Genomic DNA, 23,771 nt, shown 5'->3' on the forward strand with positions numbered 1-23,771 from the left:
GGGTAATGGAAGAAATATTGCCGTTCTTCCCACAGAAGCCGTCACGGGAACATTATGGGGAGGATAAATGGAAATATCTTCTGTGGAAGAGACCAAGGTCACCTTGAAGTACTGACTTCAATTCCTTTTTGCTTTTCATTTAATGAATTCCCAGAGCCCTTATCAGAAGATTTGAGTCAGCTAATGGTTGCCAGATTGTCTAATACTTCGTCTCCCTTGGGAAGAAGGGGTGGAGCTGCACCCCGTGTTGCCCAATTTTACATGGGAAATCTGGGGCAAAGCTGGAAACCTGATCCAGGTCCTCAGCTCTAGTGTGCACGGAAACTTAATAATTGTTTGCTAGCAAAATGATTAAAACAATTTAGACTCATGTGAATGCACAAAAGAACATGAGCGTGGGGATGGTGAGAGGAAAAGACAGAAGTAGTTCTTGTACCAAATACCGTTTACGTTTTGGAAAGCATACAAAGTGGAAAGGAATCTCTTCTCCTTTTTTTTTTTCCTTTTTTTTTTCCCCAGTCCATGCATTCCTTTTCCAAAGCTTTGTGCAGCCTATATTCCCTTTAACTAAGGACGCTCTTTGCCATGATTGATGTCAGCTGCTGTGCAGTAGCACAGCCAAGCACTTGAATAAAAGAAATGGAATCTTAATTTTTAGACTCTACAGTTGTGCCAAGAATGACAAAGGCAAAGTGGGAAATGTCATAAAACTAATTTTATGAGCTCGGTCAGGGTATTAGTGCTAAACCATGGAGCAGTAATGGTGCTAATCCCGTGGAAGTATTAAACAAAGGGCTATCTCAGTAATTAGTGTCAGTGTGCAAATGGCACTGCTCAGCCACTCCGAGGAAGTTTCCTAAGCCTTTGCTTAGGAATGTACCTAAGATGCCCCAATTTAGGTTAATAAACTAATCGTATTTTCCCACATGCCATGAATGGCTGTCTGCTTGTCTTGGACAAAGGTCTTGTAGCAGCTACTTGGCAGCGTGTCTTACTTGGGAACCACTCAACCTTCCCTGCATCCCTAAAACTGCTGAACTACTGGTCAGGCTGCTCGGGCAGGAGGCTTGTTTTAGCAGCACTAGCAAGGTGGGTCACTTAATTCAGTCTTAGCCAAAACTGCTGCTCTGAGATGTGATTTGCGAGTCTGCTCTGCCTTGCCTGGGGAGCACGAGGCAGCAGCCAGGTGCCCGAGAGACCCCTCACTCTGCACTGAGGTTTCTCCCACACGTCGGTGAGAGCCCCTTAGAGAAAGGGCATCTTGAAGCAAAGTGCTCCTCTCTGGCTCCCTGTGGCACGGCGGCACTTCCAGTTCCTCTCTGTTGGCCGGGGGGAAAACTGGAGATTGGCAGTCCTCTGCTTCTGGCTCATAGGGATGAGCGGCAAAGCTGACTGAAGGCAGCAGGTTGTGGGCATTGTGTGGGGATGCTGTCGCGTGTCTCTTCTCCCTGTCTGGCCGACATAGGAGAGCTTCTAAGGGTAACTGAAGGTGAGTTGTGCCGAGAGAAGTCAGAAGCTCCTGACAAATTCCTTCCTTCCTTCCCTCCCTGATAGCTGACCCATACCACAGTGCTGCTGTGGGGAGCCTACTGGGAGGGAATGGTGCTGCTGGTGGGGTAGGATGGCAGGAGGTGCCCTCTGGGCTTCCAGTGGGCAAACCCACGGTCCTCGCCCAGAAACCCTGTCTGAAACAAGGATCAGTAAGGAGCTGGGGGGTTGATGAGGCCTGAGCAGCTCCGCTGGGTTAGACTCATTGAATCCATAACCCTCTCTCTGGCTGCTGTTGGCCTCCTTGCTTACGAGAGGTGGTCCTCTGGTGGGGAGCTGCAGGGGAGCAAACCAGCATTAACCAACAGTCGCGAGTCGAGGGCAGTTCAGTGCCTACTGGGAGATGAGCCTTCAACAAACACCGCTATGTTAGCTCGTGGTGGTGGCGGGAGGAGGAAAGCCCCAGAAAAGCCAAAGGTGGTGGGCAGTGCTCTGCTTTGGTGCTTTAACCCGGGACGGTTAATGGGAGGAGCAGGAGGAGCTCCCAGTTGAGCTGGGTGGGAACTGCCGAGCACGGGGGACCTGGGAGGGGGCAGCTCAGCTTGGGGTGGGACAGTTGCTGCTTCTGGCTTAAAGTAGGAGGCTGTTCCCAAGGCTGTAGTTTGACGTGATGGGCGATGGTGCCTGTCCCTCCCTGCTAGCCTTCTGAGTGTCCATTGCAAGTAATGCATGAGAGGGAGTTTTACTTTATTTTAAAGCAGCTGTGGCTCCTTGAGCAGTTGGGTTTGGTTCATATACCTGTCTGGTGAAGGCGCAGTTCATGTAATAGCGGTGGAGTCCCTGGGAAATAATCCCCCTTAAACTTCTTTGAAGTGCAGGCGTGATCTCAAAGGAGTTCAGAATGTCCCTACGGCCCAACAAGTGGTTCTCCGGTGAGGTGAACTTTGGCTTGTACTGCATCCCAAATGATAGGCCCTGCAGTAAAACAAAATGCCGTTGTTGGCACAATTGGTTTACTTCCATCAGACGAGAGGCCCAGCGTTAATGAAGCATAGAAACTGAAATTATGTCCATCTGGGGGGCGTTCACTCAAGGTACAGTAAAGCCCTTGTGCATGAAACTGTAATTTGTGCATGTCCAATTTATGTAACTTTCAAAACCCTGGGCAGGGACAAGAGGACACGTCTCACGAAGACTGTGTCTCTGTTTTTCTTGCTGTTCAGCAGCAGCAGCAGCCGCCTCTGTTCCCCTTGCCAGTCCATCTGCTTTTACAAATAGCCGTAGAGAGCCCGCCTAAGCCTTTAAGTCTGGTCTGGGATCTGAAGGGCTGAGAAGTTGATCTGATCACAAAAACTTCTCACGCGGTGGAAGGTCACGTTTTTAAGCAGTTGGCGAAATCGCAGGCTTGTCCTCTGATATACAAACTCCGCAGACTTGCTTTAAAGGAGCCTGTAACCCCAGCTGTCCTCTAGCCGGGGTGGTGGAGGACACCATGGTTAACAAACCTCTCCCCTTCTCCCCTCCTGCCTGGCTGGGCGCGCAGAGCCACCATGCCGAACTGGGGAGGCGGCAACAAATGCGGCGCCTGTGGCCGCACCGTCTACCATGCCGAGGAGGTGCAGTGCGACGGGAGGAGCTTCCACCGGTGCTGCTTCCTCTGCAGTAAGTATTCCCCTCCCGCTCCCCTGCAAAACCTCTCCTGGTGTAGCTGGGGGGTCACAACAGCAAGGTGCTGGTCCACCAGAGACGTCCCAGGCTCAGCTGGCACCCGTGATGCACAGGGGATGGCAGTGGCCAGAGATGGCTTTGTCCATCACATGTTGGGCTTGACTCCTGCTTCCCCACATGCTTCCTGGGCCTGGCGGTGCCGAAGGGAGAGCTTGTCTCCTGGAGAGATATTATCCTACCTGTCCAGCGTGGGAGGGGTGGGATGTGCCTCCCAAAGCGTAGCACATCATGCTTTTCTCCTCCGTTTGCCCCTTTCCCAGCCTTCTCCTCAGGAGTCTAAGGGATCTTTAGGATGGAAACCTGGCTTAAGTGTTGCTCATGCAGAGGAGAAAGCCCAGTGGCAGAGCCCTGTTTGCACTGATCTGAGCTCAGGTGGACTTCTCCCGGTGGTCCTGGGGCCGGCAGCAGCTGAAGGAACAGTTATCAAACCCCTGCCCTGACGTCCCACACAGACCGGGACACCAGCGTGCCTGAGCGTAGCCGAGTTGTCGATGCTTTAGCACAGCCAAAAGCCTAGACTTTCTTGGCACAGGGGCCTGTGGTTTATTTCAGATGAAAGGAGTCCAAAGCATTATTTTCCAGTCCAACCAACAAGCCCAGCGAGGCATTGAAAATCGCTTTCTCTGCTGAAAAGACCTCTGCTTAGATGAAGGGAACAAAGGGTCGCTGTGAATCGGAGGCTCCTGCTTTGCAAACAGACAGCCTGTCTGTCTGGATCAGAGGATTTTACCTTATTACAAACATGAGGTACTGTTTTGTCCCGCTTGCTGGTGTTTAATACCTATGGGCAGAGCTAGGGTTTAGCCCTCTTCGTATAAGCCACAGTTACAACTGCCCCTCTCAAACTAGTTTGCTGTTATTCTGCAGCATAACGTCAGCGGACTGTGCTGGCATGTGAGCCTCAGCGCACCTACGCTCCTTTCCCTTAGCTCTACAGCAGTCACAAAAAAAGATTAGATGTCTCAGCTGCCTCATTTTCAGCCTTTTATGGGAGTTTCTATTAAAAGAAACCTGGAACTTACAGTCAAACAATGGCTCTAGTGTGTCTGAATATTTGCTTTTCCTTAGTGCATAGTTCTGTTGGGGTTAAAGTCTGTAGACTTAACAAACATGTATTAGTTGATTTACTTATTGGATATTTGTGTCTTATAAAAAGAGCCTTGGAGCTAATGAATGCCATAAGCAAAGGTCACCCTGTATTTTGAAGACCTTAAAATTCTTTTAAAACAAAAAATTCATAAGGCTTTTTCTTTTTTTTTTTTTTCTCCCCAAATTCTTTATCACGGGCATAATGCTGTTGCAGATGGAAAGAGCATGCCAGTTGGGATACAAAAGAAGGTTTAAGAAGGAAATAGTTCTGCTTTCTACTGTAACCTTGAGCAGAATGCTTGCATTGTGCTGAAGGACAATGTAGGAATGCCAGAAAAACACAACCCCTCCGGTGACAGCTATGAAACAGTCTCAACTCTGCCCCAAACCAGTACCGAGGCAGGGAGAAAACCTTGAAGGTTTGGGTTTTTTTTTTTCCCCAGCCCCACCCTGGCCAAAAGGGCAGGACAGGGGCTCTTCTGCACCGATAGACTTTTGCTTCATGCTGTATGGCATCTGTCAAGGGAAACTGCTGACTGCACTATCTGGGTTTCTGAGCAGCCTCATTCATCAAACCACAGCAAGTTTCCAAGCTTTAAATGTCATGGGCATGAAGAGGTGGGAGGGAATAGAGCCCTTTATAGGGCTAAGAATAATTCGCGAATTCAAACGACAACCTACTCCCTCTAATCTCTGGCGGTCCTACAGCCTAATAGGAAGAATTGTGGACAAGGAAAGCCATAACATCACTTCTCACTTGATTTTTGGCTTACTACATCTGCTGATGGAAATGGTCCCTTAAGGCAGTTTTAACTTCTTTTTTTTTTTTCTCCTCCAGTGGTCTGCCGGAAAAACTTGGACAGCACAACTGTAGCGATTCATGATGCTGAAGTTTACTGCAAATCTTGCTATGGGAAAAAGTATGGCCCGAAAGGTTACGGTTATGGGCAAGGGGCAGGCACGCTGAACATGGACAGGGGAGAGAGACTAGGCATCAAGCCTGAGAGGTGAGTGACCTGAGTTGAGGGGTGTGGGACCCTTGTCCTTCTGTACTGTTTTCAGAGGAGTCTTGCAGGCTGGATTTTGTTTAGTTCATGTTGTCTGGAATAGAAATGCTGCAAAATACCCCAGTATAACCGAATGCAGGGCATTTAACCTGCAGCGCGCAAAGCTTCCGCTGGTGACTATGTGAGTAGGCACCGTACGAGCAGGAGTTGGTGCAGGTAAAGATGCATTAACCCTGTGCGTGAGCCACAGGGGACTGGATTACGGAGCTGCTGATGGCTCTGCACGACCCCGCAGAGGTGACTGTGGGTCTCGAGTTGCTCTTCTAAATAAGCTGCAGATGCAAAAGTTCAGCAGGTTCTGGCAGGGATGGATTTGAAGAGCTGAGAATCTGGGGCTACAAGAAGAATGAATTTTTAACTGGCAAATGAAGAACCATTTGTGCTTAATTATAGCCAAAACCAAAAGGCCTATTAAATAGTAAACATTCCTAGTCTGATTAAGTTCTTGCTGTAAAGCAAAGCATGGGGAAAGAAGCTGAGGTATGCCTCACAACTTGCTTCATGCAAGTTCCCAAATTATTGCTTGACGTTTAGATGATGTATGCTCTCCAGCCAGGTTCAGTGATCAGTTCAAGTTCCAGATTATGATCAGTGGACAGGAATTTAACACAATTATTTGTAGCTTACTATCTGATAAATCCATGCCCTGATACAGAATTCAGCGCTTCCCTAGAAGTGAAAAGGTGAAGGTTCCTCAGAAAACTAGCTTTTACAGTAGCTTTTTTTATCCTTTGAAGCATGGCCTTTCTCTTCTTGGTTCCCCCCCCCCCCCAAGTGTAATTGGATAGCCTTGCTGGTAACTTACTTCTCCAGTTTTGCAAAAGTACTGTATTCTGTACTGTGTGTTGGACACTGCTCTGTTAGTGTTGTTAAGAAGAGCAAGAGGTCATTTAATAAAAGAGTAAAGACAACAAATGTCCCCTTTCTTTCAGCACGCCCTCTCCCCACCGACCCACAACAAATCCAAACACTTCAAAGTTCGCTCAGAAGTTCGGAGGGGCAGAGAAATGCTCTAGGTGTGGCGATTCCGTTTATGCGGCAGAGAAAGTAATAGGAGCTGGAAAGGTAAGGAACCGCGTGTGCCATTTTGTACCTGCTACGTGGACTTTACAGTGAGCGAGGTATGTTTTTGTGGGTTCCAGTAGGGAACCAACTGCGGGGCAGACTTGCCTTAAAATTGCATTTCTTAGCATGGGAAGTAGTCAAATCAATCAACTTAATTGAACAAAAAGCACTTGAAATGCAGGGTGATGAGTGCTCACCTTGGATTTCAGAGGCGAAGCTTCAATATCATCTCGTGCCAGAGACTTGAAGCAGACTGCGGGAGCACTCTCCCCGCAGAAGAGGGAACAGTCTTGTGGCGTGCAGCTTATGATGGAGGCTGAATGTTTCGGCAGGAAAGGGATGTTCTCTGAAAATACTGCGTAAAACCGTGTGTCAGTCTGCCAGCTGTCTGACTCACTACAGAGAGCCAAAATCTGCTCTGAATTGATTAGAGCAAGCCCAAACCTTTGAAAAGGCTGCCCTGAGCAGGACGCTGTGTGGAATTCGGGGCTTTGGGCCACTCGCAGAAATGCAGACGCTCTCATCTGCTACTGGTGCATTTGAACTGGTTTTTATTGCACCAGTCATCTATAAACAATACTGATGCAGGCATCTCCAGTTAATGCATTTTTTTACCAACTCAGGCATTCTGTGTATTTAAACTATCTTTTTTTTTCCTTCCCTCCCCCCCCCAGCCATGGCACAAAAACTGCTTCCGATGTGCCAAGTGTGGAAAAAGCCTAGAATCTACAACCCTAACTGAAAAAGAGGGAGAAATCTATTGTAAAGGTGAGGAAAGAAACAAAGATCATTTGTTTACGGTTCAAGGTAATGTGTTACAAGGACAGATGCTGAATTTATTCCTGGTATAAGAAACTTTCAGGCTCCTGTCAAGATGGAAGTGCTCTCTAAGTCATAGGAATAGAGCTGAGGAATGAAATAAATATTACTGAAGCTGCTGATGTAGCTTACATCTGCATCAAGCAAAACATTACATACTGAGAAATGCAGCGGCAGCCCGTGCCCTCTGCCTGGGTCAGAGAGCAGATCAGAGTAAGAAAACAAGCATCCTGCCATGCCTTCTTGCGTGGTATTGTGGATATAAACTTGATCCACACAGTGATTTGATGACAACACGTCTTAACAGATACCTAGCCACAGAACCAATGTATGAATTGCTTTCACAGAGTAGGTTGGGAGCTATGTGGACCGAACAGCCATGGCTATTGAGTTCACTCGTGGCAGTTATGCAGCTTAACAAAATGATTTTAAGCATTGCTTCCGATGGGGATTTTCTGGTGACTAATGGGAAGCGGCTGAGGGGCTTTGGCTAGACAGTGCTGTTCTTAATTAACGAGCCAGAAGCCTCAGCTGCTATGTGTTCGTCTTTCTTGCAGGTTGTTACGCGAAGAACTTTGGCCCCAAGGGATTTGGGTACGGCCAGGGAGCGGGCGCCCTTGTTCACGCCCAGTGAGGGGGCACAGCTCAAAACCCTTTATGGCTCTGCTGAGATCCTGCTACAAGAAACAAGAGAGTTTCCTAAATGTTACTAACTACTGTGAAACGGATACTAGTTACTGTAGTGCTTGGGCATATGTTCAGCAGATAATGATTTTTTTTTTTTTAAAAACCAAAAAGCACTGCTTTTTTCCTTGCTTTGTGTATCACACTGTAACACTTTTAATACTGAGTATCAATTCAATAAAGCTTTGCTTGTTGATATACCCTAAACCCAAGTGTTGTGTGCTTTGTCAGCAATAAAAGATAACTAAGGGCAGTGTTGTTGGGGTACTTCAGGGGTGCAAGGGTGGAGATATGATGCTATAAACTTGGTGCAGACCTTCACTGAAAGCCCAATGTGACTGAAAGCTGGACATACATAGGACTGGTCATGGCCTTCAGAAGTGAATGACTCCTCCAGTATCACACCATTATATGCGTGTGCAAGGCAACTAGCTGCTCACTGCACAGAAGTAGTAAATCTTAATCTACTGCTCTGTGCAGTGACACAGCTCTCAAAGTGCTAGATTATAAGTAGCTGTGTGCCTAAATGGCTGCCTGTCTCTGCCATAGAGTCTCTAGTGAATGGAAACCAAACCTTTTTCACCGTAATATTTTGTGGGATTGCACCTGCTTTGGTATTGAGGTGTTATTATGCACAGGACTTACTGTGCAGAAGGAGTACTCTACCAAAACAGCTGCAGATTAATACCGTCCTTACTCAGCAGTTGACCAAGCTCTGGACTATCATGTCAAACTCAGGTTTAAGAGCAGCTTTTGACCTTTTCTTGGTAGTGCTAGGACCCTTAGTTCTGTCCTGGTTTTGGCTGGGACAGAGCTAACTCTCTTCTTAGTAGCTGGTACAGTGCTGTGTTTTGGATTTAGTGTGAGAAAGATGTTGATAACATGCTGATGTTTTAGTTGTTGCTAAGTAGCGCTTACCCTAAGTTAAGGATTTTTCAGTTTCCCATGCTCTGCCAGCAAGCAGGTGTGCAAGAAGCTGGGAGGGAGCAGAGCCAGGACAGCTGACCCGAACTAGCCGAAGGGGTATTCCATACCATGGAACGTCATGCCCAGTATATAAACGGGGCGGAGTTGGCGGGGCGGCGCAGATTGCGGCTTGGGAACTAACTGGGCATCAGTCAGCGGGTGGTGAGCAATTGCATTGTGCATCACTGTTTTTTTTTCTTTCCCCCCGCCCTTCCTTTTTTTTGTTATATTCCTTTTCATTACTATTATTATTATTATATTTCATTATTACTATTGTTAGTATTATATTTTACTGTAGTTATTAAACTGTTCTTATCTCAACCCACGAGTTTTACTTTTTTTTTTTCCTTTCCTCCTCCTCACCCCACTGGGAGGGGGAAGCGGCTGCGTGGTGCTGAGTTGCTGACTGGGGTTAAACCACAAGTTCCCTGAAGATAATGGAGGGTTTCAGCCTCTTGAGGACAGCATCTGACAAGGTAGCTGCAGCGCAACAACAGAGCAGAATAAAATTCTGTCTTTAAACACTCTGGTAGAAAACTTGAACTCAAGTTGATAGGCAAGGAGTAGTGGCAATTAAACACATCAAATATAGTGTAGATCTACCCCATGCGAACGCACCAGTTGGGTGAAAGCCATAATAGTCAGGGGCCTTGACTCTGCTAACGTAACTCTTTAGGAACTGCTGCTAATAAAGGTCTACAATTAGGAGACAATTACTTTTGCCATAGCCAGATCTTGAGTGGAAAGCTCACAGAAGAGCTTGCCTTCTTTTAGGGGCTGGAGCAGCTCTCAACACAAGCCTGCAAGGCCTGAGCTGATAGCACCTGCAATTGCACTTCTTGTGAAGCAAATGGGAGTCACCTCCTCAACAGGAGACCCAGGACCAGCCCACCACAAAGGCTTATGTGAGAATGAGGTACTTAAGCCTAAAACAGTTATGCAAAAATTACCCTGTTTAAGGCAACTTGCCTTATTTTTCTGTAAGTAACCAGCATTTAGTATGAGCAGCTTCACAATTTTTATTATTTGGTTTTTTTTAAATATAGCCCTAAGTTCCTTGAGCACCTGAAGCAGACCTTCACCGGTGTGCTCAAGCTCCTCTGCCAAGCTCCTTTTGCAAAGCTAATGGCTTCCTGCTGCCTACAGTAAGGAGGAGGCACGTGAGATCTGGGCATCGACGCCTCTTAAAAGCACAAACCGTGCCTCAGAGGAGCATGCCGGAGCTCCAGCAGGTAACAGGTGGTTGCAGAAGTGTCTTTCCATCCCTTCCAGTCAAGGGCATGCTATTGCACAGCAAGGGCTTCACTAGAGGCCGACCACATCTGTGGGGAGGCATGAGCTCCATCCCAGTGGCTACAACCCATGTGGTATTCTGGGGTGGAGGGGGAGGTTCAATTTCAATTCTCATCATGCCCAACAGAAGTTAGTTAAAGAAAAGATGAGATTTGAAACTCGGTCCGGTTTGGGAAGCAGGCTGATACTTTTTTTTGGGGAAAAAAAAAACCTTCACAGAGTGAATTTATGGAGACACATTCAAGACTAGGAATGCTGCAATAAAACAGTAAGCCAAGTGTGTCGGTGCGGTCTAAGGCAGAGTTTCAAGCAACATGTATGACTGCGGTCTGAGGCAGCGAAGCAGTGCAAGCCAAAAGCCTAATTAGAAGAACACATACGAGTCAAAATAATACATGAAGCATTTTGTACAGGTTACAAAGGAACAATGTGGATATGAGGCAGACCAGCCAGCCAGCTCAAAATGTCAGCCAAGAGCTTGTACAATTCACAGGGAGGGAAAGATTACAACAAAAAAAAAAAGACAACAGTGAGGCAGAAGCAGTTCACATTTCAAGGTGGGAGTGAGACAGCAAGCAACAGCACAACCCAGGAAACCTGGGCAGAAACCTTTGGTCCGGCTACTCATACTGATGATCCTAATACTTTTCTCCTAAAAAAAAAAAAAAGAAAAAGTACTTTTCTCCTTTGCCAACTTGACAGTTGTACGGGAACGGTTGATCCCCTCCAACTCTTCCAACCTGAGCAAGGACAGCTCTAACTTAGAAGCAGTATCCAGGCGCCAGCAGCTGAGGACATGAAGACAATGACAACATCCCCTTTCCATAGCCTTGTTACCTGATGGAAGTGCTTCCTCTTCTCAGGAAAAGCATTATAAAAAGCAGAGCAGCACTGTTCGATAGACAGAAACCAGAACAATGCTCTTGACACACTACTGAGCAGATGAAACCGCTCCCCATTAGCTGATGTAGCTACTGTAGTGCATTTAAATCCACCGCATTAGCAGAGTTGGCAGGTGCGATTTATGCTGACAAAAACGGGTATCTAACACATTGCTCATTTACCTATAAAAAAAAGAGCTTTCAATTCTGAGAAAAATGAACTGTAGAAGTGATCGGAAGTGATTTAAACCGCTAAAAATCACGGGCTTTCCTTTCATTTCCTGGAGGGAGTCACAGCGGTAACTCACAGCTACATACTGCTCTACATCCCAACAACTTATTTAACGACAGAAAAACAAAGAAATGAAGGAAAGAAGAAAAAACTTGTAACCATAAAGACAGTGTACCTGTCAAGAGAAATGAGTACCCTACACTGAAGTGCTTTCACTTGGTTACTGTCAACTTTTCAGCTGCAGCAAAGCACTGATGAATAAAAGCTCAGCCCAGGCTGGAGTAACGCTTTGAGTTAGTCTCAGTTTGGAGCCCTAATTCCAGGCGATTGGTTCTCAAAAGTACTTTGACTTCATGATCTGGAGATCTTAAGTAGTATGTAGGATTGGAGGCAATGTGAATATAGCACTAAGTTTGTAAGATACTGCAAATAAATTCAACCTGGAATTAGTAGGTGCAATTTTTACTGATCTCCATTCAGTAGCCTAAGGTGGATAAAATCCAAATGCAAGCATTCACAAGTAGACATTGCTTCCATAGCAAAAAAATCTGATTTTATTTAAAGGCAGCTCATGGGAGGTGCGAGGGAGTGAACTCTAATCAAGCCATAATGAGGGTGCAGAGGGCAAGCTTCTTCCCAAATATAACAAACCCCGTAACCACCTTTCAAGTCATCAGGAGCCCACCCATACCTCCCAAGAGCAGCAACTGCTCTGATGGAGCACTGCAAATCTCTGACAGAGAGCTTCAGCACAGAATGTCTTTCTTTTTTAAAAAAGAAAGTACCTTCCCTGATCTTTGCCAGACAAGTCAAAGGGTGGTCAGCAGAGGCCAGCTTGGGCCCAGCCTCACCAGAACCATTGTGTGGGGAAGGGGAGAACAGCACCAACAATTCTCAATGTCAATATTGAACCCACACCCAGCAGAAAACACAGAGACTTTTTTCTCCCCATTAGGTGTGCTCTTAAGTCCTAGCCTTATCCTTTAATACATATTGCTGGCTATAAATATCCTGATTAAATTCCAACTTGGATGGTTACCTTGTTTCTACTCAAAATCTTACCTTTAGCACGGACCAGAAGAGTCAAGGTATTCTGTCTCCTGCAAGTGCCACCTAGAAGCACACATCTTGGTCATACCTCCTAGCCCTATGTGGATGTCTTGTTTACCCTTAGAATACCTCAAATGTCATTAAATATGTACATTTGGCCACCTGAAACGTTCCCTAGAAGGAATTCTCCCTTAAGAAACGTTACCTTGCCAGCACGCTTTGCTCAAAAGAAAGGAGTATCTAGTTAGTGAACGGTAACTCTAATTGGTAGTACAAAGGTATACTTTACCAAAACCCAGTGTAGTAGTTCACAGGATTTCACATCAGCACAGAATTGGGTGCATGCTATCTTTAAGACACCCATAAATCTTTCTGGAAAGACTTTACTAAAATAAGCTGCAAGATAGCAGCTATTTTTCTCATGGTACAGCTTCTGAAATTGGACAGAAACAACACTGTGTGAAATCACATCCCAAGTCAAGACAAACACTGCATCTAAGAGTCAATATTTATTTGATTAATAACTTACAAAATTTAACAGATTTAATTTAGGTAAGGAGAGCTAATTTATTAAACATTTTACAGATTTTTTTTTTTGTTCACAATGTAATACATCAAGATCTCGACAGTATTAAAATAATACTTGGCACAGTTATAAATAAAGAATATACAAAAAAATCCATAGCTTAAAATGTATGATGCTGTTTTACACATTAATCGAAAAAAAAAATCTGATGGACATCAAAGAATACAGAAACCTGCAAAGAAACAGCACATGTTTAGGGCCAAGACAAAATTCCCATTTATTCTACCTATGTCAGATTAAGTTGGTCTGATCTGCTGTTGGTCTGGATCAGCTTTGTTAAGTTTCAGAAGCAATGCAGTTTTGGTTCAACAAGTGAATTCTAAGTTTGATAACTTGACAGAAAAATGCTGCATAGTTGGCTCCCCCCTGCTTGATTTTATGATTTCACATCAAACGACTCAGTGTTACTCAAGACAAGTCACATTTTGCACTGGAAACTTCATACATCCCAAATCCACATATGCAAGCTAATTTTCACAACTACCTACTATTGCTCAAATTCTGCAGGTCTCAACAAAACTGTCACCAGAGAGCTATTAACAAGTAAATAGTGCAGAACTCACTACATACTACCAAAGATCACCTCTTCTTTCGCAAACATTTTTGACATGGACTGCATGACACAATTCATGGCAGTTAATGCTACCGGGCAACTAAAACCAAAACTTGTATCACGTACTGAGCTGCTCTTCTGGTGCTAGGCGATATTTAATAAAGTGGATTGAAGTTCTACAAGTCAACCGACCCCCAACAAAAATGTGGAAAAGAAAAAAAAACCCAAAACCAAAAATGCAGAACATTACTGGTGATTAAAATAAACAACACTGTAAAGTCTTCATGCTTTTTTCTGATTAGAAAAAAATATGAATAACTGATGTCAACTGTTTTCACTGAAATAGAACGTGTCTTCATTAGGATTACAAATTTTATCTGACAAAAATAGCAAAAGCTTCTTGCCACCCCTGCACCCAGACCTCTCCCATTAAAACTGTGTCCAAGACGATGTTGATTTTTCCAGTATTAAACATTCAAGTACTCTAATGCTGCACTTCTGTAAATCCTGATATCTGGTACTTGCAAACTAAGCGTGTGTCTTGAGATCAATGAACAACTACGGAAAAAAATGTTTACTTGCAAATACTGAACATCAACTATTTACAGTTTCACTGCTCCTCTTACTAAGGCAAGGGCTGGGAATACCACTAGATTGCTTTATTACCTGTAATCTGCATATTACAGAAAACGCTAATTTTGCCAAGCATCAAACATGCAGTGAATTTGCAGGGCATAATGCCTATTAACAGCAATATTGAACATCACTAAAAGCTCATTAGATATCTTCCTACACGTTTTTGGTTGAATAAAATGAAAATGAGCAGCTTTAAATACACTAAACACACACTCACAGAGAGAAAACTATTTGATAAATTATTTATATACAGATACACATTCTTTACACTGGTCTCAGACATCTGCTTTCAGGTCCCTCCCCAAACTCCCCTCACAGGTTTCTCGAACCACTGGGTTGCTACAGCACTTAGAAGAGAACTAACCTGATTCTCAGTCTCTCTGTAAACAATAGTTAAGGAAGCAGTGAACAATTCACTATGAGTACATGAAAACACCATAACAAAAATCAGTGCATCACATTCAAGAAAAGCCCCTTTGGAATGCAATTTCAGATCATTCCTTACCTTCCAAACATATCTGTAGCATGAGAACTTAAAAAAAGAAATTAAGGGTGATTTCCACGTGCCAATACACCATCTTCTTCAGAATGCTGCGTTACATTTTCTGTGTGCGGTGCTATTATGGGGATTTTTTTTTTTTTAAAGTTTGGTTTCCGTTATTTTACATCCAAACAAAATAAGCATTTCAGACAATTTTGGGTTCTTCTTCTGCAGTTGCATGCAATTTAAAAACTATCTTGTCTTTTTATAATTGAGATTTTTGCTTTCACATCTGTGGTTTCCCCCATGCAATTTCTCTTCCAACACGTCTCCAATTACACTACACTGTACTGTATGAGGACCAAACCTAATATTGAAACATTGCTAGTTTGTAAGTTGCTTATACAATTACTTCAAAGATAATGAATTTTTCCCACTTTTTTCCTGAACATTATATACGGTAACCTAGTTTTACAGGTCTATCATGCATTTAAGCAGGGCTTTAACTTTGACAGAAGAGCTTTCCTTATTTGCGCAATTGTTTATTTCAGACTACATAATCTCAGAACAGGGTTATTACAAGTATTTAGTTGTACCACTAACTGGTGGCAAAGACAATCACCAAAAAAAGTGGGCAACGTATTTTTTCTCAACATTATCTGACATGCCCTACTGCTATAACTTAACACGTTACAGGGGATTCCCACCACATGATGTTTATAACAGTATTGAAAAGCACATTTTTCAATGTACATAATACTACAGAAAATCTGTATTAAAAAATCACATTACAGGAACTACAACATAGCGATCAGTGAACTCTGCATCATGAAATTTAGTTTTATATTCTAGATTCTTGTTTCAGTGGAATTATTCATATTGGGAAATAAATTTTTCTGCTCAGCACAACGTAACTACTTATGTCAATACTTCAATAATCTCATGCTCCATTGTGAAAGACCTTAAATAAAAAACCCAACAACAAATACTGTGAATATGCTGTCACGAATAATTCTCATGTTAAGAACTGTTAAAATCCCTTTTTGATCTTCCTCCTCTTCCTTATCAGGTTTGGCAGTTTATTCTGTCCATTTTTACTTTTGTTAATAAAATTCTGATGAAGAGAAGGTACCTTATGATTCATCATCAGCCCTACACATAGCATGCTACTCTTCAAGGGATGCGGATTCGAGAGAGAGAGAAAATTTTTCAGGCACCACTCAGATACGATATGCTCACAGGATGAAGGTGGTGCTACACTAGCTGGTAGCCTGATCCTGAAGTTTGGTCATATTCTATTGTATACTGCCTTGTCCAGTCCACGATAACAGGCCGAAAAAGACCACAGCATCTGAATTCAAAGAAGTCTATAATGTTCCTTATACATCCATGGCTACAAACAAAACAGAAACACATGTTAGTAAGCAATATCATAGCTCATCTAACAAAGTACAACATTTTTTGTCTACCTACAAATTCAATTCTTTACCCTTTAAGTTCCTAACTGTAGAAAACCAATTCAGTTAACAATTACCTTAGTGCTTGCTGATGAGCAAATTCTGAAATAAGAAGTAGTCAGCAGACCGGTGAATGTTCGATCCTTGGACATAACCAAGACACTAACTTTCTTGCACTATCTACCAAAACTATATGGAGAAATGTCACATTATTGGCAGTGCACCATCATGTAGCATAGCATGGTAATTCGGATCCCTTTCTAAGAGGAAAGTTGCATTGTATGGATGGATGCAAGACAAAACAGCATGAAGTGAATGTCTTCCTAAAATAATTTCCACTTTTATTAATAGCTGTTTCTGTCATACATACTGGTTCACCAGCTGCAGGTCTAAGATCAATTAAGTCCCTAGACAACACAAAATTAAGAAAGCATTATCTGAATTAAATGAACTATTCAAGTGCTTTCTGCTGCTGAATCAATTAATTGTCAAATATTTAAGATACCTACATCAAAATTCCAACATGTTGGGTTTTTTTAACTTAATTACACATGGGCTGAATAGATCACAGTTTTCTGGAAGAGAAGCTCATGTTACGATACATGCAAGAGCAGGTCTAAGCACCAAGGAGATGACAACTACTTGATGTCAATGCTTCATCCGACGGGTGATGCTAAGTCAGTTATTTTAGACATCAGGTGTTATTTTCAGGAGTCATTTTTATAATAGCAGCTATTTCAGTGAAAATGGTTTGTGAATGTGTCATTAATTTGGGGATAAAACCAATAGTTTTTCCTATCCCATGCACCACCCTGCATTCTTCAGGCAAAATAATTATCTGTTTTTGTTACAACTCTAATCTGTAGGAAGACTGCAACCATACAGAGATGCTTGTCTGCTTCTCGCTAAAAGTTTTGTATGGAGAGATATTAAAAAAAGATCACACAAATTTCTCTTCTAGCACAAAAAAAAAAAATCAAACTGCAACAATAACTCCTATCTCCTGTTCCCCTGGGCATCACCTGAATGAGCAGCAGCTCCCACAGGAGACACAGCATATGCGGCAGGATGAGACACGCTTCTGTCCTTTTGCTGCTCCTTTTGCAACATGCCCTCCACCCACCGATATACCAGCCTCATGCCTTCATTTATTTCCTGCTTTGGCTCCACAAGCTGCTCCATGCTGCCGTATTCCCACCCCAGTGCTATTTCATCCCCAAGCCCTCCTCTTTCAGCTTGCACCCTCATCACTACAGAAACCAGAATCCCAACTTACCCCTTACATACCGATATCCAAAAGCCCATGTCTCACCCTTGTAACACCCACTCCAGTTCCTGGGACACCCTGCTCCCTTCCCCACGAACAGCTTTGCCCATGCTCTTCCTCCTGAGCAGGAAGGAAGTGCTGCCTCCTTTCTCACAGTAAAGAGAGCAAGGGGAGCTACCGCACAGAGCAAATTCAACAGCACATTGAATAGCAATCAGGAGAAAGTGCCTGGTGTGGAAGTGAAGATCCAGGTCAACATCGACACCATGCAATAAGCAACTATCTCTGGTTTGGGCATCTGATTTGTAAAGAGGATATTTATTTCTGCATAAACTCTACAGTAAAAAATGACCACTGCTGGAAAGCATTCTTTTCTGTGTTTACGCATCCCTGTCTAGAGTCACTACAAAACATTCATCACGTCCTTTAACTGGATAGAATGTGTTACTGTAAAAATAGCTGACAGATTCAGCATTCCAAGTAGTGAAAATACTCTAAAAGTATTTAGCTATGTTCTGTTTCAACAAGCTGCACAATTCAAACGTATGCAAGGCTACACAAATAAGAAATTATGTTTACACTTTATAACTTACTTGAATGGGCTTTCAATAGATGTGGTTGTAACTTTAAAGTGCTTGTATCTTCTTGCATTCATTCTTTCATTTGTCGTGATACCCAAGCAAGATATCTGAAGACAGGAAAAAGAGTAAGCAATTTAGCTCACGTAAAAACATGCAAACAAGCCCTGCATGAGCCAGACTGAAAAAGGAGGACCAAATTTACTGTTTTATATTCCTTCTTTTGAAGAAGGAATTTTTGTCTGGGGAAATTATCAGTTCCCAACATAAACCACCATACAACAGCTGTACCAGATTGTGCAAAAGGTTTAATTTTGAAAGTGACCAGAAATAAATCATGATCACTGAATAAACTGTGACTTCTTAGTTCATAAGAGATGCCTTTAGTATATTGTCAGCTGAAGTGTGCTGTAAATAATAGATTCAGGAGTTACTTTACACAGCATTTGAACGACTTACTTTTCCTCCTGACATTCTAGTTATAGCTCCAGTAATATATTTTTCCCCATTTATAAATTTGTTGCAGTAACATAACTTTTCTGTCCACAAGACAAAAAGATGACCAGAAAAAAAAACAGTGGGGGGGTTTCTGTTGTTGCTTGTGGTTTTTCCTTTTTTACACAAGCAGTTGGCCCAAAGGCTATGATTTTCCATAACAGCTTTCCAACAACGTTAGCCTAAAAGGGTATCTTATGTAAAACTGGAGTTTACTGTAATGTGATGTAACTGGAAACAAAAACGTGAGAACTCGCTTTAGCAGCCTTATACTACAGGAAGATAAAATCTTGTAATTCCCAGTGAAATACAAAAAGTCAACTCTGCTGCATGTTACAAAAGCAAGAACATTTATAAAGTTAACTTTGGGCTGGCTTGCCTTGTTTGGATGTACTTAATATCTCAGGCATTTTCTTCGCCTCCATGAAACCCAGTGAAGTTTCACATCTATGTATATAAATGGGCTCTCAATGGCCAACTTTTGAAGTAGGAAGTAAAGGTTTTAAATTATTTTTCTAAGATAGCAGGTAGTGTTTTGACAATAACTCTGGCCAGTTCAATAAGAAGGACAAGTCCAAACTTTATGATGGAGAGGAAAAAAAAAAAAAAAGGCAGCAAGAGTAGAGGCTATGCAGTTGCAAATCAAAAGAAGCAATTTAGAGAATATCTTTAACAATTTCATCATTATGGCAAACTCCAAAGAGATTTGCCAAGAACAATCCTAAGTTTTCTATGCGTAAAACTCTTAGGAAATTTAGTAATATGACTGTGTGTTCGGTTTTCATTATTCCAGGATTATTAAAGAAGTCAAATGCTAGAATTATTTTACTTATTTATACTAATGATACAAAATACTATGTGATGTATTTTTCCAAGTGGCGTAATTCAAAGATTCATCTGTACGCAGATCATATTAACAGGAATCCTCAACGGGGAACTTAATGGGTCATGATATAAGTATGATGGAAGGCTCTCTGGAAAGTTCCATGCTTATTCTGCTAGAAGTCTGGTGGGTTAGACTGCTTTGAAAGCCACCTGAAATACACGTAGTTACTTTTGCTCATTTGTCTTGGGCAGGAAAAACCTCCAAAAGACCGAATGGCTCTCGCTCACACGTATAAGATTTCGAAATTGATATATGTTGTAAATGATGAATATTGTAGAGAACGGAGGACAAAACTTAAATTTCCTGAAAAGTTTTACCTAAGCCTTAGAGGATTATTTTTATTTCCAGGATCTCTGGAAAGATTAAATCGATAAGTCTCATGGTTCATTAATGACAAGTCATACTGAAAGACTTTCAAGTCATACTTAAAGGCTTTCAGTATGACTTGTCTTTCCTTAAAAAGGATAAAGAAAAACTTGAGTTCAGTCAGATTACAGTACAGTAACGTGATCTCAAATCACACTGAAGCAGTTTAAGAAATTATTGCATCCCGTTTGAAGTTACCACCCTCTTTCTGCTAATGACATACTGCATTATTCCAAGTTCGGCTCACAGATCTTATCCTCTATTAGTCTTTATTGCCTTTCTCTGGTCTGTTTTGCCTTTTTGTCATTCTGAGAATGGAAAGCAGGAGGTAGGTATTTTAACCTCTTGGGGGGAAAAAAAAAAAAGCACAAGTGAATGAGAAGTGAATGATGCCTAATAGCCAGAGACAACAGATGCCTGCCTCCTCCAGCGTGACTGAGAGACTAAACACTTGGTCTTCCATAATGAACATTAAAATTTAAATGACAGAACTATTTGATATTCTTATGTCACTCCCAAGACTCAGCATTACAAATGAAGTGCTCTTCCATACCTGATACATCTGACACATGAGTAACACAGCCACCCACATGAAGTGAAAAACACTGTTTAGAAACATCCAAAACATCCACGGAGAACAGGTAGCAATCTGTGTAATATAGGTCCAAAATCCATCCTTTGCATAACTTGTCTCACAGTGGAAACCCCAGTCTAGGGAAAAAACAAAGTGTCAAAAACCATACAGAAGATTTAAGATATGTTTACTGTACATCAACTTAATGCCCACATTAGAATGTATTAAATAAAAAAATGACAATGTGTCGAAATAGTTTTACTTGCTCTCTCTTCCTTTCCCAACTCCTTGAATACATGACACATGTACATACTTGGCTGTGATGAATAAAAAAAAAAATCTAGGACAAGAAAAACATCATCTTCTAACTTAAAATACCCAATATAGTCAATTATTCATATGCAGTTCAATTCCAGAATAAAAATATCCAAAACTCTGATAAGGCAGAAATCTGTAAAAATCCATACCATGAGATAAACAAAGTATTTATAAGCAATTAAAAAAAAGCCAAAAAACCACATTTACTCACAAGAGATACATCCATAAATCATCCAGCAGATCATAAAAAGCAGGAAGAACAGGTATCCCATAAAATAGCGATGGTTCCCTGCTCCTGAAGTTGCACAACAGGGATCAAATTACTACACTATCAGAAGACAGACAACACTACACCAGAAAGTTTAATTGCTTGCTTAGAAGTACTGCTTATTATTGTATACAGAAACATTACTCTCCAATATTAAGCCAATATAACTTCAAGACAGTGAAACTAGCTGGTTTACTTATGGGGTTTTTTTTACTTCTCAGACAACAAAGCAATGTTTTGTTTTCTTCAATTTCTGTGACATTACAGCTGCAATTCACACAAATGCATTTCATTTGTAACCTCTTTCAGGAGCTAGTAACCTTATTGATAGACAACATTTAGAACAATGTTGGTGACAGCTGTTGCAGAGCCCTGAACAGCCAGGAATTACACATCAATAAATATTTTAAAAATTCCATTAAAAAAATCATCAGACTGCAGAGTTCGCTTTCTTAAAAGATATAGAAATATGAATAAATATACAGCCTCCCTTGATAATAAGCTAACTCACAACTTAGGTTTAAACCTGCTTGATGAAGCTAGCTAAAAATAAAATATCTAATAGAATTTGTAAAACAAATACGTGTAACTGAACAGATGAGGCCTAACAACCTGGCTAAAATAATGAATGGGATAAAAACCATTCCGCTTAAGACAGAATTTAAATGCAAGAAAGTTCAGTTACTAGTAAGACTGACCTATTTTTAACATTAATAGAGCTAAAAAGATGCCTCTTATGCGAGTACATCATAATTCTGAAGTACTCAGCCTTCCTTCTGTTTGTAAAATATGTCCACTGTTGCAACCTTCCAACAGCTCTAGGCTGTAAACTAAACCCACAGAGATGATAACGGGCTACAAAAGATTTGGCTGTCATCATCTAACAGCACAGCATTTACTACTTCATTATGTCAAATGTTTTGCCTGCTAAAACAAGAGCATCCTCTGGAGGCAGAAAATAATCAAGTGCTTTTAGCAAGTGGACTGAAAGACTATATAAGCAAGAGATGAGGAAAAATACACATACAACGCAAGCTAGACTAAACACAAGACACTTCCTTGAAAATCAAACAAGTTCCTTCAGACATAAAGTATGTTGCAATATTGCCTTCAATCATCGAAGAGCATATGAGAAACAGTGTTGGGAATGTCCCTAAGGTATCACTTTCATTTGCATTCTATATTTCAGAACTGTTAAGTTTCATAAAAGACATTTTTTAAAAAACACGGAAGTTGAACGGTGACCTAGAGGTCCATCTGAGAGGCATCTGATGAGATGCTTCTTTCAGCAGCATCTTCAATGACACTAAACCAAATTCTGCTTAACAGGAAATCCATCTGTATTTGGTAAAAACATATGCGTAGCATTTAAAACTATAAATGAGACAGGTACAATCTTGGTCACAGTTAAAAAAAAAAGACTTTGGAAAAAGAAAGTGGAGAAACTGCCTTTCTTCTGTATCTCAAATAAGATTGGGCAAAACACAGCACTATTCTCTACAGTTTCACCCTGGACTGGCAGGAACAGTCAGTTATCCTCCACAGTTACAACAATGCTGTAAGAATTGTTGCTAATTTCTTTTATATGGTTGTGCTTATATTATACATAAGTAATAACATATAATAAAGATAACCGATTTTTTACTGATGGAGTTACATTGCATGATTTAGACTGTTTGTTCATTTCTTAATTTTTCCTACTTTTAGCTCCTTGGAGAAGAATCTTTATTGGGGGGAAAAAGGGATCATTATTCTAAACCATAAAATAATTTCTCATATACACAAGACCTACCTTCTGAGTCACTGCTATCAGAACAATAATTCAGTACAACATCAGCATAACCCATGTGACATAACAGTTTAAAGTTTGGCTCTAGGTCCTTTCATGCCATTACTTGAAAACTAAATATCTGGTGCAAGTCTGCACTTTGTGTTTGAAATGTAACTACAAGTTTAAAAAAAATCTGTTATTTTTCATTTTCAAACAACTAACTGTAAAAAACATAATGGTATTTTGATACTTCATTAAAAAGATAAGTATAATCACCTTTAGAGACTTGCTCACTGTAATTTTAACTAAAATTTTGCTGGTATGATGAAAATAATTTGCCCCAATTGCCAATTTATTTATTTTTCGAATAGTCTGCACTTTTTGTCAACCTCTTCAGAATGGTAAAAATATTCTCTCTCAATCTCTTCATGTGCCAAGTTGTATCCCCAAAGGATTTATTTTACAGTGTCTGTACACACTCTTACAATATCTCTCAGTCCTATCTTTAGTAAAATTCTTATCCTTCTAACACATTCAAAAGAAGACTACATAAACCATTTCCAAATTCCACCTTTCCAGAAAGGCGTGATTCACGTTTCCCTTTTCGGCAAACATACCATGAATGCTGTTTTAAGAATGGATTCTGTTTTGTAATCCTATACTTAGAGTCACCATGTACCAATCTGAGAGAGACAGAGAAGCCATATAAGGTCATTTAGACCATCACTCCCCTCCAGTTCAGGGCTGTTCCCATAGTGTGATTTTTAATGCTTTTTTCCCAGCATACTTTCAGGCGTCTTAATGTTTACTTTTACCTCCAGTTATCCCAATCTGTGCAAGACCACTAGTAGGAGGATTCTGCTTTTCCATCACCATTGCTTTTTAAAAACCATTTCCTCCACCTAACAATCTCATTACTCACATACTCTCTTATTACACACAAACTAGGGTCTTTCCTCCCCATCTGTTTTTTACGCTGGAAAGTTTTTTAACTGGAAAGTTACTGATTAAAATACTGGATTCTTTCTGTCCCATTGACAAGTACTCCCCAGTACTCTTGCAAAACAAACCGTCACTAAACATTCTCCAAAACCTGAGCCCATGCCCCCCTACCTGTTTTAATTAAAAATATCTTAGTTCTTCATTGTAAAACATCTAAAATATAAATCAGAA

General features: G+C 41.5%; 2 protein-coding genes across 2 annotated transcripts in view; one reads left to right on the forward strand and one right to left on the reverse strand.

The window, feature by feature from the left end:
* Positions 1-3,017: 3,017 nt before the first annotated feature.
* Positions 3,018-8,147, forward strand: CSRP2 (cysteine and glycine rich protein 2). The gene is made up of 5 exons (XM_050903628.1): positions 3,018-3,150; positions 5,144-5,312; positions 6,305-6,437; positions 7,112-7,205; positions 7,814-8,147. Exons 1-5 carry the CDS (start codon positions 3,039-3,041, stop codon positions 7,888-7,890), a joined length of 585 nt encoding a protein of 194 aa, XP_050759585.1. The 5' UTR covers positions 3,018-3,038; the 3' UTR covers positions 7,891-8,147.
* Positions 8,148-12,864: 4,717 nt separating this feature from the next.
* ZDHHC17 (zinc finger DHHC-type palmitoyltransferase 17) overlaps positions 12,865-23,771 on the reverse strand; it is an 80,286-nt gene continuing 69,379 nt past the window's right edge. The window contains exons 14-17 of the mRNA XM_050898094.1: positions 20,771-20,854; positions 20,221-20,378; positions 17,936-18,030; positions 12,865-16,011 (exon numbers count right to left, since the gene is read on the reverse strand). Coding sequence (XP_050754051.1) covers positions 15,873-16,011; positions 17,936-18,030; positions 20,221-20,378; positions 20,771-20,854 — 476 coding nt within the window. The 3' untranslated portion in view covers positions 12,865-15,872. The remainder of the gene's footprint in view (positions 16,012-17,935; positions 18,031-20,220; positions 20,379-20,770; positions 20,855-23,771) is intronic.

Source organism: Gymnogyps californianus, chromosome 1 (assembly GCF_018139145.2).
Source record: "Gymnogyps californianus isolate 813 chromosome 1, ASM1813914v2, whole genome shotgun sequence".
Classification (NCBI taxonomy): Eukaryota; Metazoa; Chordata; class Aves; order Accipitriformes; family Cathartidae; genus Gymnogyps; species Gymnogyps californianus.

Excerpts from the sequence above, each read along its gene's own strand:
- CSRP2 (XM_050903628.1), top strand. The coding sequence starts at position 3,039 with ATGCCGAACTGGGGAGGCGGCAACAAATGCGGCGCCTGTGGCCGCACC. Across the intron at positions 5,313-6,304 it reads CTAGGCATCAAGCCTGAGAG|CACGCCCTCTCCCCACCGAC; the intron begins GTGAGTGACCTG and ends CCTTTCTTTCAG. Across the intron at positions 6,438-7,111 it reads AAGTAATAGGAGCTGGAAAG|CCATGGCACAAAAACTGCTT; the intron begins GTAAGGAACCGC and ends TCCCCCCCCCAG.